Source organism: Callospermophilus lateralis, chromosome 8 (genome assembly GCF_048772815.1).
Source record: "Callospermophilus lateralis isolate mCalLat2 chromosome 8, mCalLat2.hap1, whole genome shotgun sequence".
In the NCBI taxonomy this organism is placed as follows: Eukaryota; Metazoa; Chordata; class Mammalia; order Rodentia; family Sciuridae; genus Callospermophilus; species Callospermophilus lateralis.
The window spans coordinates 111,515,655-111,531,766 of record NC_135312.1 but is presented as its reverse complement, the minus strand read 5'-3'; the positions used below and the strand labels follow the sequence as shown (position 1 = coordinate 111,531,766).

The following is a 16,112-nucleotide window of genomic DNA, read 5'->3' as shown; positions in this document are numbered from 1 at the left end:
CTGAACCACAACTGCAGTCCCTCTGTTAAGATTTTGACTTCTTGAGGACTGTGGGAACATATTCCTGCAGACTTTTTTTTTTTTTTCCTGTGAACAGGAAACGGACTTCTTTCTTGTTGAAGCCACACATGCCAAACCTAATCCTGACTAATAGATGAGCACTTATGTTATCATGATGACAAACTCTTGCATTTAAGGAGTCATCTGGAAAGAAATCACCAGTTGATAAAACAGAAAATTGTGAGACATGCAGGAGTGAGATACCAGAAACCAAGAGACAGATCCAAGGATGGGGAAACTATGAAAGGAGGCTCTGAAGGGAAAGGCTTGAACCAGGATCCTAACAAAGTTACAAAGTCACTGCCAACTGAAGGAGAGCAATTTCCAGAGACCAGTAAGCACCTGGAAGCCAAGTTCAGGGGGTTTCCCAAGAAATGAAAGGAATTGAAAATGAATTAATAACTAATTTCAAGGGAAGGGAGAGAAAGAAATCGGTTAAAGAGAAGGTCAGATGGAATAAAGAGATGTGTGGTGTCTTTTCTCCCACTCAAACTCTATTTCCAATCATAATGAGTCTGCTAGAATGGACTGTTTATTGAATTGAAAGTATACTTAATTCTCTTATAAAAAATTCAAAATCTTCAAAGAAAGCCCTTTCCATTCATAATCCCATTCATATAACTAAAAAGAACCCACAAAAAAGAAAACAAATTGACCAATGTAAATATGTTGAATTTATAAAAATGGCATAGATCATATTTAGTGAGGTGTTTTCAAAGTAATGATTTAGTATTTGGTAGAAAACTGGAATCAAATCGATACTGGGGAGATTGTTTATGCATGTGTAAATTTCCTTTTTGGAAATATTTATAAATATTTTAAATGTGTTTTTCCATATGTTCTTGAAAGAAATCGGTTAGACTCTGAAAAGGAATTTGAGTCTGCATTATAGTCTCTATGGGTAGACTCAAAGAATACATTTCCATTTCTATTAGGAAAGAATGGTTTTTCTGGACTTGCTTGCTAAAAGAAGAGATGAACATACATTGAGGGATGTGCTGTGGCTCAGCTGTAGAGGGCTGAGGTCGATCCTCAGCACCATATAAAAATAAATAAAGGTATTATGTCCAACTACAACTAAAAAAAAAATATTAAAAAAAAATTTTAAAAACATACTTTGAAAATTGTGAATTCCTCTACAAAGGTCAAGCACTGCTCAATTCAGTGATTTTTAACTCAAAATGTTGGTTTAAAACCATTCAAACCTAGTGGATGAAAATAACTAGTTTGCAATGAGCTGGCCTATGACTGGGTGGTGTGGAAGAGAAGTTTTCAACATCTTCTGGGTTGCAGAAAGGAGGTCCCATGTGACTCCCTCCTCCTGGTGTAATGGATGTCCCTTAGTGTGTTTCTTTAAAATTTTTAAAGCCCACAGAGTTATTTAAAGGTTAAAAAAAAAGTTTGATTATTTTATTTTTCAAAGCACTAATATGTCTCAGTTACATTTAGCTACAGTACAAAAAACAGTGAAATAGCACCTGGGAATTTTTAATAGGTGGTAAAGAATCTTGACTCCTTTATGTTCCTTATTTTCTCTCCACTTTGCTAAACAAACCAAGCCTTTCTGTCCCCATTCCCACCGCTTTGGCCTACTGGGTCACCAGGGGCCTGATTTTCATGCGGACAACTCTCAGGGAATAATCTGCTCCTCTAAAGGGGACCCAGACCACTCCATTCTCAATCTCATAAGGGCTGTTGTTCCTTGGGTCATAGGAGCCCCCAGGGTAGAAGATGCCATTGAGGTTGGCTGCCTGGCAGTTGTTGTACCACCAGCCCCCTCCGTAGACTTCTGCACAGTTCTCTTCCCACTGGTCTGCATCCCTGTCGAAGGTACTGAATTGCATGGCATTGTGAGAAGTGTATTCGGTCCCCTCTTCCACAGAACCCTCAATCAGAGCATCCCCAGCAGTGCCCGTATAGGAGGAAACTTGCAGAGCATATCCTTCCTCCTCAGAGCCCACCCGCAAGTGGTACTCCGCATAAGCCCCTTTCCCATCCCAGTCCTCCAATTCTACCCTAAGGATAGAGCCCCTCTGTGTGAGTAAGTGGAGGTAGTCATTGCCTAGCCAGAATTCTCCTTCCCCCTTGTCATTCAGGCTGCCGAAACCTCTCTTGTAGTCTTGCCAGGTCCGGTTAAAATTCAGTGATCCATCCATTCTTTGCTGGATCAAAAGCCATCCTCCCAAACTGGTCTCTTGATCGCAATAAACAGAAAAAATCTTACTGGATCCTGGTAGCTTGATATTGAAAATGCCACTTTGGGCACCTGAAGGATGTGTTTGGAGGACATCATCACAGTCTAAAAAAAAAATTAAGCTGGTTGGAAGAAGTTACTCTCATTTAACTTTTACAAAGATAGGCATGGACCAGATTAAAGAAGGCAAATACTGCTTTCTTTATTCCCTTCCTTCTTTCTTTCCTTCCTTCTGCCCATGGGAAAAGGATGTATATGAGTGGGATATAATTGTACGAAATCGAGGGTCATCTATATCTTCAAAATGTAAATTTTTCTCAAATGAATTTGGAATTTTACTTGCACAGACCGACTAATGGCAAATAGCCATCAAAGGTAGCCAAGTATCAATGAAGACTACTATAACTTGTTTTTCACCTGATCTAAATATCAACTGAGACACACGATAAAAATTACAATTAGTCAATTGAGTGACAATTCCTATAGCGCATATTTTGAATGATGAAACAATTTGGTTATATAAACTCAAAACCGAGTTTCAGAAGGTATTCATTCATTCATTTAACATGTATTTATTGAGTGATGACTTTCTGCACTGCTAGGCATTTGGGAATACAGAGATGAACACAATAGACAAAGCCCCTTCCCCATGGAACTCACAGTCTAGCATGAAAAACAGAACAAAAAAAAAAAAAGGTGTCATTTTGATAAAGCTTAGTAGATGATTAAGAAAGAAGTGCAAGGTACTTTGGGAGCACTTTGCAGAAATAATTAGTCTAGGGGTTCAGGGAAGGCTCCCCCAAAGGAGAAGTGTGGATACCTCTGGAAGGGCGAGACTTGGCACGGCCTCTCTTGATAGTATGTGCTTCTCGGAGTTCTTCATGGCCGGCTTCACCTCCAGCCTCATCTGCCATTTTATAGTTCTTGGTTTCCACCGTGGAGCCTCCTCTACTGTAAGTTGTGCTACTGGTTACAAGTTTTCTGTGACTTGAAGTTTTCCCACTGGAGGAGAAATCAGGTACACCTTCATGAAGAGAGCCAGTTTCCCCTGTGTCGGATTCTGAGCCCATAGTTTGGATCTTACTGCCAAACTCTTTGAAGGAAGGTGGGAGTAAACCTGGGAATGTTTTCCCAATTGAGGAAGTTTCAAAGAAAGAAGCTTCATCAGGGTGCAGTCTGGAAAAGTCAGCCAGGCTGCCTCTGGCACTAAAACTGTGCAGCGAGTCTACGTCAGTGGCGTCACCACAGTCAGCAGGATCTTCAGAATTCACCACTTCTTTGGTTACTTCTCTGCGACCATCGGCACCTATCACAGTCTTAGTGATGGTTTTTGAGCATGAACGACGTGAGGTGGTTGTACCAGCAGAGGAGACCTTCTCGTTCCCAATCAGGAGCTCTTTCTCTCCTTTAGAAGTGACCAGTTTACCTGTGCTATATTCTGTCTTTGACCCAGGATTTATATTTCCTGTCACCTCTTCAAATTCCCCCCAGTCTGGGCTGGCAGGCCTGGTGTTCCCATAGCCCCCACTCTCTGGCCTAAAACTTCCATGTCCAGAGCCTCCAGGACTCCAATTCCCACTATGACCGGGGCCGGAGCTCCCAGGATTCCAGTGTCCAGTACCATCGGATCCAGCAGTCCCAGGGTTCCAATTTCCACCACTTCCAGGCCTAGAACTTCCGGGATTCCGTGGTCCCGTACCAGCAGATCCAGGGTTCCTGGGCCTTTCTGTCACTGACCCTGTTCCATAAGATGGAGAGTCTCCTCGGGAACTCCCCTCTCTTCCATGTCGCTCTAACACCATCCTCATCTGTTGCATTTCTGTTAATGCCTTCCACTCCGGAGGGGCCTTTTGAAGCTGGCTCTTGTAATGTCCAGGAACCAAGTCTGGGACTGGAGTCATTTTAATCAGGGGTAAGTATTGCCTATCTGCAGAGGGAAGTAAGTTTTGGGATATGATCTGTTCAAGTTGCCTCTGCTGGTTTTCATAGTCCCTCAGATCTATCTCACGTGATACAGACCTACTACATGACCCTTGGCAAGATCGGATCTTAATATCAATGTCCACCTAGAGAAAGAGAAAAGGAAAAGATAGATTTAAATAATGGACCATGCCTCTTGAGTTCCTGGAAGTCCATTTATTGTTTGGAAACTGGTTAAATTTTTAGGACTTGCAGACCTATAATCCATATTTTTTTGTTTTCTATCTTCAGTGCAAGACAGGTTGGGCATGGGAAGGCTAGCCAGGATCTGCAATGGGAGCTCTCTGGGTTCATCTTAGATTCAGAATGGTAGAGAGTAAGGTGCCATTCCCTCTGAAAGGCAACACCAATTAAAACACCCTTGGTACAACTGAGGCTAAGGCCCCAAGTTGGTGATATCCTGGGTTTTGGAATCAGGCAGACAGGACTGAAAACTTGCTTTTGAAATTTAGTATGTGCTCTTGAAAGTTTACTTTTCTTCATCTGTAGTGTGGGGGAGATAGTTCCTACTTTTAAGTAGATGGTGGGTGTAGTACTTTTCTTTGCATATGGTAGACACTCAATGGGTGTGACGACTGTCTTCCTTTCCCTCACAGTTCAAGGATATGGGTCTGAGCTACAGTCTTACCTCCAGGCGTTTCATATCTATCAGCTGGGCCCTGACATTGTTCTGCAGAAGTTGTATTTGCTGTACTTTCTCTATTACTTTGCGCTTCAGGATCTCAATTCTGCTTCTCAAATCTTCTGATACTTGATTATATGTATTATCATGGTCTGAAATAGAAAACATGGGGTTTGAAGTATCTGGGAGTGATTTGCTGATAATAGCCAGCAAGAAAATACAGGAAATTTGATTATAAATACTCCCACATTTTGTTTTGTTCACAGTTTGTTCTCCGTATATTTATTCTGTGAATTTCAAGCTTATTAGGCATTCGATTTTTAGATACTGTTGCATTCTGCAGTCATTCATGGATGTTGGTTCCAATGTCTTAGTAGTAGTTAGTAATTCAAATAAACACAGAAGGAATTCCAAAGAAATTTATTTAATAAATAATAAATAATGAATTTATAAATAGATGATAAAGAACTAGCAAATTTATTTAATAAATAATAGTAGAATTTATTTAATACATAATAAATTTATTCAAAGGTTAATTAAGAGATAAAATAGTTTGATCACATTCCAATTATTTTATCATATCCTTACTCAAGAGATTTGAATCCATTATTGGATTTAATTACTGAGGAATTTTTCTTCCTACCTATAGATGTTAAATTGTTCCTAAACTCTTTTGGGGGTAAACAGAGAGAAAGAGAATGGTTCTATATTTAAAAATTTAAAAATCTACATAATGAACTCAGTGGGGTCTGGTTTTCACCTCCAGCTTTGTGTCTTTGAGCAAGTTCATTGACCTGTGAGTTTCCTCCCCCATAAGATAGAAACAAAAATATCTGCCAGGTGAGGTGGTGCATGCCTGTAATCCCAGCAGTTTGGGAGGCTGAGACAGGAGGATTGTGAGTTCAAAGCCAGCCTCAGCAAAAAGTGAGAAGCCGAACAACCCGGTGAGACCCTGTCTCCAAATAAAATACAAAAAAATAGGACTGAGGATGTGGCTCAGTGGTTGAGTGCCTCTGAGTTCAATCCTTGGTAACCCTCCCCCGCAAAAATAAAGCTGCTCAAAGCATCTGGTCCATCTAATTTTCAGTATATATTCTTAAAAAGAACATGCTGACATTCTTGTCTTCAATCCAAAATTCTGACTGACTTTGTGACCTTTAAGAGTTTAAAGTGACCTCTTTTGCTGTGTGAAAAAAGATTAAAAAAAAAACAAAAAAAACAAGCCTCTCCTTAAAATTCAGGGATATCAAGAAGGCATGTACTTTTATGCTAAGTACTTTGGAATAAAATTTCAGTAGCTATAAGCAGACATCTTATTTATTTAAGATTTGTATTGTTGCTTTAGTTATAAAGTCAAAATAATAATATGGAGTACTTACTATTGGCGTTGGCAAAGTCCCCTCTCAAAAGCTCCATTATATTCCTGGTCAACGTATTAGAATCCTTATTGTTTTTTTGATAATCAAATAGCGAATTTTTGAGCTTATTTATTCTGTTTGTAAAATCTTGATTGACTTCATCAATCAACCCTTTCATCCTGCAGCCAGAAGGGCATTTTTGGTTCTGAAAGTGAAGAGGGGAAAATCACATTAAGGGCCTATCTCTTGAATCCAGAATGGTTTGCAGTTCCCATCTCTTCTGACTTAAAAATAATCAAGAGGACTAATTAGAGAAACTCTGGAATGAGCGTTGACCTACCTATAAATGCGGTTCCATCAAATGTCGGGACCACAGTACTCAGGATCCTAGAACTTGCCTAAGCATTCGACTAACATCCAATCTATTCAACCAGGTAATGATCCAGAGTGGGTTGTAATTAAACTGTGCTCTCAGATTAGGTGCCTTGACCTTTGTTGTTTTTAATTAGACAGGCAAGGAGCTAGATTATTATTAGGTTATTTCCTACTGGAAACGTTTTCTGGACCCCTTTCTAGCACCGTAGGGAAGGACCCTCCTGCTCCCCAGGCCCACAGCTTACCCAGTCTTCATCAGCACAGAAGGGCCAGTCTCCCTCTTTGCAGGCAGACTGCTGTCTTTCCACAATTCTTGGGCCACGCACCCCTCCTCCTTCTGCTAAGAATTCACCTTTATCTGTATCTGTAGTCTTTAAAGATCCGTTCACACATACACAAAAAGAGCAACAACAACAACGTTAGCCAGCGGAAGAAGAGACACTGTCATGCCTACAAGTCCCAGGAATGGATGAATGGCACTCTTAAGAGATCCTAAGTCACAATTTCAGGGCTTCCACAAAACTTTAGGTTTCATACCTTCAAATGAAAATCCTCATACCCGTTTTACGAAATGGTTATGAGACTTAAAGAAGATAAGGGGAACAAATTTCTTAACAGTGTTTGACAATAAATGTCTGATTAATGTCAGGAGTTTTAAAGGGCTTGTGATAAAGGTAATTAATTATTTGGATCAATGAAATCAGTTAAATTTTGCCTTTTCATAATGATTGTAGATGGAAAGATAATGGAAAAATTCAGAGTTCTTTCTCCTAAAATTCCTATTTAGGAGGCAGAAACCTACACTATCTTAACTTCCCTTCAAGTATTTAGTGCAGCCTTTAGCGATGGGTCCATAGTTCAGACAAGCCATACCAAGGACACAAATAGGGTGAAGTAAAACCTAGGAATGCTTTTTGGGTTGCTCATTCATGGAGTGATTTCTTTTTATTTGAAGTGAAAAAAAAAAAAAAAGTAGACAGAAAACAAACAAAAAATAGTTGCTGACTGACAACTTTTTTTGAACATCTTATAATTAGAAATACAGACTTAAAAATTTCCTGTCCTGAACCAAGTAGTCAAATAAGGTATAAAAACTCTACTAATAAGACTTTATATCTTAATATATAAAAAGGGCTGTAGATTTTCATTATTTTTATGCTATGCCACCAACTTACAAGAATTCTGTTGTGACTTCTTTAGTATGGGATAGTTTAAGCTAATATTTACAGTCCTAATTTCATTTCTTAAGCAGATCCAAACAACAATAATCCTAATTCAAAGAACCAAGGACAATTAATTGAAAGAAACAAGTAAAATCCTTTTGCCTAAAAAATGAAAGAGTAAATTTGAACATATTTCAGAATAAAGCAAAACAACAATAAAAACAAGCAAAATTTGTAGATTTATGCCAATAAGAGAGAGGAAAAATAATTGAAGCCTATGCATTACCTGAAATATCACTTTAATAAATGGTTTTAGTTTTATTTCCTACAAAAAGTCTTCCTTATTATTTTTCTATAAGGGAGAAAATTAAGTTAAAACCACCTCTTCATCTTTTTCCTTCTTTATTGCTTTTGCCCACACTAAAATTTATGAGTTGGGGGGGGGACAAGAAATAAATTGAAATAACTTACATCTTGTATAATGAACTAGGAGATAACTGAGTTTCCAGAACATATTTGACATATTTTTTTTTATAAAATCAGAGTGTTTCAGAAATATTTTGAATAGATTTTTTTCTTCCTTTATATATATCTCTGGAGCTAAATTTTAGAAATTCTTGCCATATTTAAACATTTAGAAGTTATCTTAAAAGAATACAATATTTCCAAATAAACCTATTTATTTATCAACTTATTTCTTGTGGTCTTGCTGTATGTTTCCAAATATAATGCATTTGCTTTTTAAGCATTTTGTCTTGAATCAAAAAAAAACAACCTTTTAGAAAAAAATTTAAATAAAACTAAACATTATGCTTATTACAAATAATAAGCAATTAAGAATTAGAGGGAAAAAAATCTTATAGAATCCTTGTTCTGTTATCTAGCATGATAGTACTCCAAGACTTTAAAGGGACAAAAATGTGAAAGATTCTGGTCCTTAAAAATTCTGAGAAAAACACAACCAACAATGTTTTAAGACTGAATGACAGAGGTCAAGATCTCCCTTGTGAATTTGTGCACTTGGGTTCCTCTAAGATCTTCCTCTTGTAGTCAGTCATATTATCCTGCATCCTTGCCAAGCCTTTTTAGCAAGTTGCCTCCAGAGCATAAGGCTGAGAGTGTATCAGAATATACAATTAGCAGAATCAGAACCTCCAAGCTCTTTGTAGAATAAACACCAGAGAGAAACAAAGAATAAATGGCACCCTACCCATACTGTGCTGACCACGCTCAGGACCAGGCAGACGATCCTCATGGAAAACATCTTCTCTGAGCCAGGGGTTGGCTCATGAGAAGCACTCCAGTTGAAAGAAAGGAGGATTGCCTCCACTCCTAGCTGCCACCCCATTTAAATCTGCAGGCTGCTTGGTAAATCATTACCTTTGTCCTGTTTAGACAGTCCTCAAGCTCATTCTGCTTCCTTTGCTCCTGCCATAATGTTGGTATCCCAGAAATTCTTACTCAATTTTCCTCAACTTGTTTGCTTCCGATAAACTGTTGCAAACAGCAGCATCTGATTTTCCAGCCAGCAATTGGGGGATGACCCCACATTCCAGGAATAGGGTGACTTTGAAAATGCAAAGGGTGACACAGGAGAATACATCCACACTTCCATACCTGGGGGAGTACGGGGGGTGGCCAAGGCGAGCTAGCTGTGAAGTAGAGATTTGACAAATGATATTTCACTTGATAAAAGAATCAGGGTTGGGTGATCTGACTTTCAAAAAATCAATAACTTTGGTGATAGGCTGACCCTGAAGGTCTTCTAGAAGCTTGTTTGAAACAGATTATTTTTTTTTCTCTCCAAAATGGTTGAGGCAGCAGCCCTTTGAAACAAACATCCTAGGTTCACAGTCCCAGCTACACCATTTCTAAGCTCTGTGCTCTTTGACAGGTTGCATTATCTCTGTCTGCCTCTGTTTCCTCATTTTAAAAAAAGAGATAATGATAACCTACCACGTATGTCTTTATGGAGAATATATAAGTTGATCCTTGTACATTCCTTAAAGTAGTGACTGCTACATAGTAAGTATTCAGCAAATGGCAGCAATTACTGGAGAGTCTGCAGTGCCAGAAGTGGGTTAGAAATGATGGTGGAATGTGATGGACATTATTATCCAAAGTGCAGGTTTGAAGACACGAATTGGTGTGAATATACTTTGTATACAACCAGAGATATGAAAAAATGTGCCCTATGTGTAATAAGCATTGTAATGCATTCTGCTGTCATATATAAATTTTAAAAATTAATTGAAAATACTGTTTTAGGGGATCAAAGACTTAGAAATTAGACCAGAAACTTTGCAACTGCTAGAAGAAAACACAAGATCAACACTTCATCATATTAGTGCAAACATTGACTTCTTTAATAAGACCCCTAAGGCTCAAGAAATAAGAATTAGTAAGTTGGATGCCATCAAATTAAAAAGCTTCTATACAGCAAAAGAAATGATTAAGAGCAGTGAAGAGAGAGCCTACAGAATGGGAGAAAATCTCTTCCAGCTGCTTCTCTTACAGAGAATTAATATCCAGAATACATGAAGAACTCAAAAAACTGAACACCAAAAAACCAAATAACCCAATCAATAAATGGGCAGAAGAACTAAAAAGACATTTCTTCTAAGAAGAAACACAAATGGACAGCAAATATATGGGAAAAAAATGTTCAACATCTCTAGCAATCCAGAAAATGCAAATCAAAACTACACTAAGATTTCATCTCATTCCAGTTAGAAATGGAAATTAAGAATATAAATAATAGTAAATGTTGGTGAGGATGTGGGGAAAAGGTACACTAATACATGTTGACAAGATGGAAAATTAGTAAAAAAAAAACAAACAAACAGCAACAACAACAAAACACTCTGGAAAGCACTTTGGAGATGCCCAAAACATTAGGAATGGAATCACCATATGACCCAGCTCTCCTACTCCTTCAATTTATCCAAAAGATCTAAAATCAGCATGCTATGGCAATACAGCCACTCCAATGTTTATAGCAGTACAATTTAATAGCCAAATTATGGAATCAGTTCAGATGCCCATCAGTAGATGAATGGATTAAGAGATTGTGGTATACATACACAACGGAGTTTTACTCAGCCATAAAGAAGAAGGAAATTACGTATTTGCTGGCAAATGGATGGAAATAGTCTAGAACATCTTGCTAAGTGAAATAAGCCAGTCTCAGAAAACAAAGGGTTGGATGTTTTCTCTCATGATGGAAGCTAGAGCAAATCAAAGGAGAGAAGGTGGGGGAGGGAATCCCATGAAAACAGCAGAGAGATCAGTGAGGTAGAGGAAGGGCCGGGGGATGGGGTGGCGAGAAAGGGGAGGAAATGCTAATAAGTTTAACAAAATCACATTATGTGCATATAGAAACATACGACAGGGAATCTCACCTTTGTGTACATGTAGAAAGCACCAATCAAAACTAAACAAATAAATGAGTGAAAGGAAGATCACTAGAGTAGAGGAAGGAAGAAGAGGCAGAGGGAGGGAATGGAAGGGGAGATGGGAACTGAAATAGAGTAAATCAAATTTCATGTATAATTTTGTCAAAATAAATCCAACTACTATGTGTAATTATAATGCTTTAATAAATAAAAAAAAAAGAAGATGAAAATACCATTTCTTTCTTCTTTCTGTGTGTTGTGCATCCTGATTTGCTTTCCCTACTCTTCATCTCCATATGAAATTTCATATAGAAAACTACTATATGATCCAGCAATCCTGTTTTGGAGAATGTGTGTAAAGAAAATGAAATCAGTATGTAGAAGACATATGTGCACCCCCATGATCAATGTAGCTTTATACCTAAGAGTCAAGATATGGAAGAAGCCTAAATGTTCCTTGATGATGAGTAGATTAAAAAGATAAATAAATACATGTAGATAAGTATAATGGAAAATTATTCAGTCTGTAAAAAGAAGAAAACCCTGCCATTTTTGACAACATGGACAAACCGGAAGACAAAATGCTAAGTGAAATAAGGCAGATATAAAAAGACCAAATGCTGTATGGTCTCTCTCTTGTGTGTGGAATCTAAAATAGAAGAGAGTTGAATGGTAGTTTCCAGAGGATGGTAGCTGGAGAAATGGAGAGACATTGGTCAAAGAATACAAATTTTCAGTTATGTAGGATGAATAACTTCTGGAGATCTAATGAACAGCACAGTGCGTATGGTTTACAATACTGTTTTGTGCACTTGAAGTTTGCCAAGACTTCTCACTTAAATCAAAAGGATAAGTACATGAGATGATCCATATGTTAATTATCTTGACAGTGATGATCACTTTACAACGTGCATGTGTATCAACACCTTAGTATATACCTTAGTGTGTGTGTATCTTATATATATTATATATAACATATACTTTAGTATATATAATTTTCATTTGTCAATTATACTACATTTCTCAATTATACTAAAGCTAAAAAAAAAAACCTTAGGCTTAGATTTGTCAGATGTAGCATACAATTATAAAAACCAGGATGGTCAGTTAAATTTGAACGACAGATACATTTTAGTGTAAGTACCTCTAGCACAATATTTGGGATATACTCGTACTAAAAATTTGTTAGTATCATTTATCATCTGATGTTCAAACTTAACAGGGTACCCTATAATTTATATAGTAGTCAATTCTACCTTGCCCCAAATTCTACTTCCTAGGTAAAGCCACTCTTGGTTGTAAAAGTAGCTAATGTCATTGTGTGCTTACTAAATGCTGAACACTTTGGTTGTCATTTTATAGGGTATTTGGTTTAGTTTATCCAATTGAAAGTAATTTCTGTTCTTCTATACTTCCTTAGACCATGTATCACTGGTGGCATTTATCATTGTAGGAATATTCTCCATCTCCCCCACTAGACCATACATTTAAGGATCAACGTTTTTTTGTTTGTTCTCTTTTGTATTTTATTTAGAGATAAGGTCCTACTGAGTTGCTTAGCACTTTGCAGTTAGTTGCTGAGGCTGGCTTTGAACACGTCGATCCTCCTTCCTCAGCCTCCGCTAGGATTACAGGTGTGTGTGAAACTCCACCTGGTCAAGAATCGAAGTACTTTTTTTTTTTCTTTTTTGTCTTTGTATTCTTTCTGAAAAGGTGTGGGTCCTCACTCAGCCAGAAAACACGAGTGGATTCCATTGTTGTGAAGTGGCCCTTCTGCCTCCAGAAGGCACGTAAGTCTTTCTAGAAATGAGTCGAAGCCTTGGTGCAAGCCAGTGTCCTCCATCACTGTCTGTCTGTCTATGGAAGGCTCTTTGCCTGATTAAGCTCATTCCAGGCAGCTCTCTCGGATTTCTAGAGGCAGTTACAGAGCTCACAGGGGGGGGGGGGCTTAAAGCCCCATTGAGGTTCCAGATGTCAATAATTCCATGAAAAGTTCCAGGACCACCCTGGCTAAACACAGGCAAGAAGAGGGAGGTGAGGCTTGACCTTCTGAGACATTTTCTTATGGCTGCAGGAAGTGTCCCTTTTTGGAAATGCGTGTGATATAGCAAGAAGTTCTAAGAGAGTAACATGGTGAGCTTTGGGTGAGTTCATTGAACACATGGTTGTCGAAAGTAAATTAAGAGAAAATTATTTGATAGAATGCCACCACTCTGGCCTCTGTCTGGGCATTTCCAAGGATGCCCCCCGGAGGTTTTATCCTTGCTGCTCTGCGCTGCCCTCAAGTTTCTGCACATCTTACTGCATTACTTCATCCAAGCCTCTACTCAAACGCCACCTCTTTAGAGAAGCCTTCTCTGACCACCTTACCTAAAAAGCAGCCTCCTTCTCCTGTTATTCCATTGGTCCTACTTAGCTATTCTTCATGGTACTGCATCACTGCTAGACAACATGGCGGCTCAGGATGGAGGAAGGATAGAGGGCTTCCATCTGGAGATCCGAATTCTAGAGAAGGAATGTGGACAAAGTATAAATTAGTCAAGCTAGCATATTTATCTGTAAAATGGGATACCAATGGTTTTATTGCAAACTTGTGGGAATTATAAAAAATGGCCTATATAAAATATTGGACATACATGATACAATCCCTAGAAATGTTACCTTATATTCTTCTATTGCTTCTAGAATACCCTAATACCTGGTAATAAAAAGTTATCTTGTTTTCTCTCTTATGTTACAATTCCTTTTCTAGGCCCTTTTGAGGTCACTCTTTGGACCTGGCACTGAACCAGGCAGTGATGACTTGCTAATCTATGAATAAGCCATATTGTAACCCAGAGGGGAGGAGGTTTTTTGGCTTATGTTTTTGTTTTTTAACAAAAATGTCATTAATAGGCACCAAATAAAACTAGAAATATCATTTTTAAAAATCATGTAATAATGAGGTTATCTTTTTAATTGAAAAAAAATGGAAAAAAATTTTAAGAAATTTTCAGCGGTCTAAATTCAAACTGCTATGTATTGCTGTTGCCAGAATGATTATACAATTTTCCTCACCTCTGCAGAGAAGGATATATTTGACTTACTTATTTTTTGAAATTGATAATATTCCACCAGTTATTAATATTTATATGCAAGAATTCACACATACGTTAAGCCGTGACATCTGGAAGGACTGAAATATTTTTACTTGTGTGGTGTACAATGTATACAGAAAGGATAGAAATTCTACAGGATGTTCAGTTTTAAGCTATATCTACTATCACAACTTGCACATGAAGAATAAAATGTTTAAACAGTTGTCTAGACAGTCACATCTTAGAGACACAAAGTAGAACAAAACAAACAATAGCTCGCTTCTGAATGGAGTATTTTTCCTTTCCAGGGTTATATCTCATGAAAGTAGAACATTCCATTTTTTTACCAATGTTTTTTAAATGTCTTGAGTTCTAAGAGCAGTTAACTCATTTATTTATTAGTTTAAATTTAATAACCATGTATTATGTGTTCGCTTTTTGTCCAGTTTTGTCCACTTCTTCATGCTTGAGATAGACAAATAATCTAGTCTTTTATTTTTAAGTGGCTAATAATTGGGGAGCAAGTCAAATAAGTAAACAGCTAAGAATTAGATTAAACCATATGAAATTGCCTTCTTTGTAGGTCAAATTGATGAATATTTGCAAAATGATGAGTATAGCTTAATCTAACATAAAACAACGATACATTTTGTGGAATATATTCTGAAGAAGTGCTGTTAGAACACAGATCTAAGAACACACAGCTGAAGAGTCAGGTATGGAATTTGTACTCCTTTGGTTACATTTTATGTAAAACATTCCTTTAAATGTCAGATTTAATTATGTCTCAAAAGACAAGGTGCATCTGAAAAATACTTGTTTCTTCCATCAAAAATCTATATGAGGGGCTGGAATTGTAGCTCAAGGGGAGAGTGCTTGCCTCGCACGTGCAAGGCACTGGGTTTGATTCTCAGCAGCACATATAAATTAGTAAATAAAATAAAGGTCCACCAACAACTAAAACATATTTTTTTAAAAATCTATATAAAGCTGGACGTGGTAGCACACACCTGTGATCCCAGAGGTTCTGAGAGGATGAGGTAGGAAAATCACAAGCCCAAATCCAGACTCAGCAACTTAGCGAGGCCCTAACCAACTCAGGGAGATCCTGTCTATAAATAAAATATAAAAAAAGCACTGGGGATGGTGTTCAGTGGTTAAGTGCCCCTGTGTTCAATCCTCAAAAAAAGCTATATGAATCTATACACTTATTATCATCCTAGTAACAAGAAGGTAAGGGTACTTTAACAGGAAATACTCAATTTAAACAATATTGAGCACATAATTATTGGAAAGTAAGAAAGTGATTTTGAAATTTTGAAATGTCTAAATTTAAAAATTTCATGAACTTTTGGCATTTGTAAATACTGCTACAGGGCCTCTGCCTCAGGATTTTCAACAGTCACTGGTCTATAAAAGGATTCACTGGAAATCATTGACAAGAACGTTGTGTGTTGTATTTGCTCATTCCAAGTACATTGCAAAAGTTTGCTTTTACCTTGTCATTTACTGTTAAATGAGTTGGTATGATGATCTATGTAAAAGAGAAAAATAGGACACTTGTTTTCAAAACTTGTTAATACTTTGCTGCAGATGTTTTCCCTGGAAGTTATAGCTGTGGCGAGAAAATGGGATTTCCTCAAACACATAGAAATGAACCACACTATAAAAAGTGAGAAGGGAAAAACTAGGGCTTGTTTGTTGTTTGTTTGTTTGTTTAATCTTGCTTGACTTCATTATACTTCCATTTAATCTCCCTATTCAGGGAAGAAATCTACCTTATTTCTCTGGAAAGTTCTCTGGTACTTTCCAGATTAATGTCCATCTAAATGAATGACATTTGGGGGCATTTTTGGAATTAAGATGTAATTTTAATGGTCTTTTACTG

The 16,112-nt window shown here is 37.5% G+C and overlaps 1 protein-coding gene across 2 annotated transcripts; it reads right to left on the bottom strand.

The window, feature by feature from the left end:
- Positions 1 to 1,649: 1,649 nt before the first annotated feature.
- Positions 1,650 to 9,016, bottom strand: Fga (fibrinogen alpha chain). Of its 2 annotated transcripts, XM_076865081.2 has the most exons (7): positions 8,963 to 9,016; positions 6,835 to 6,960; positions 6,236 to 6,419; positions 4,863 to 5,008; positions 3,834 to 4,320; positions 3,075 to 3,785; positions 1,650 to 2,359 (listed from the first exon to the last, which is right to left on the bottom strand). In XM_076865081.2, the coding sequence occupies exons 1-7, from the start codon at positions 9,014 to 9,016 to the stop codon at positions 1,650 to 1,652; spliced, it is 2,418 nt and encodes an 805-aa protein (XP_076721196.2). The 2 variants fall into 2 exon arrangements, with proteins under 2 accessions (XP_076721196.2, XP_076721195.2); XM_076865080.2 differs by having other exon boundaries at positions 3,075 to 4,320.
- Positions 9,017 to 16,112: the final 7,096 nt, after the last annotated feature.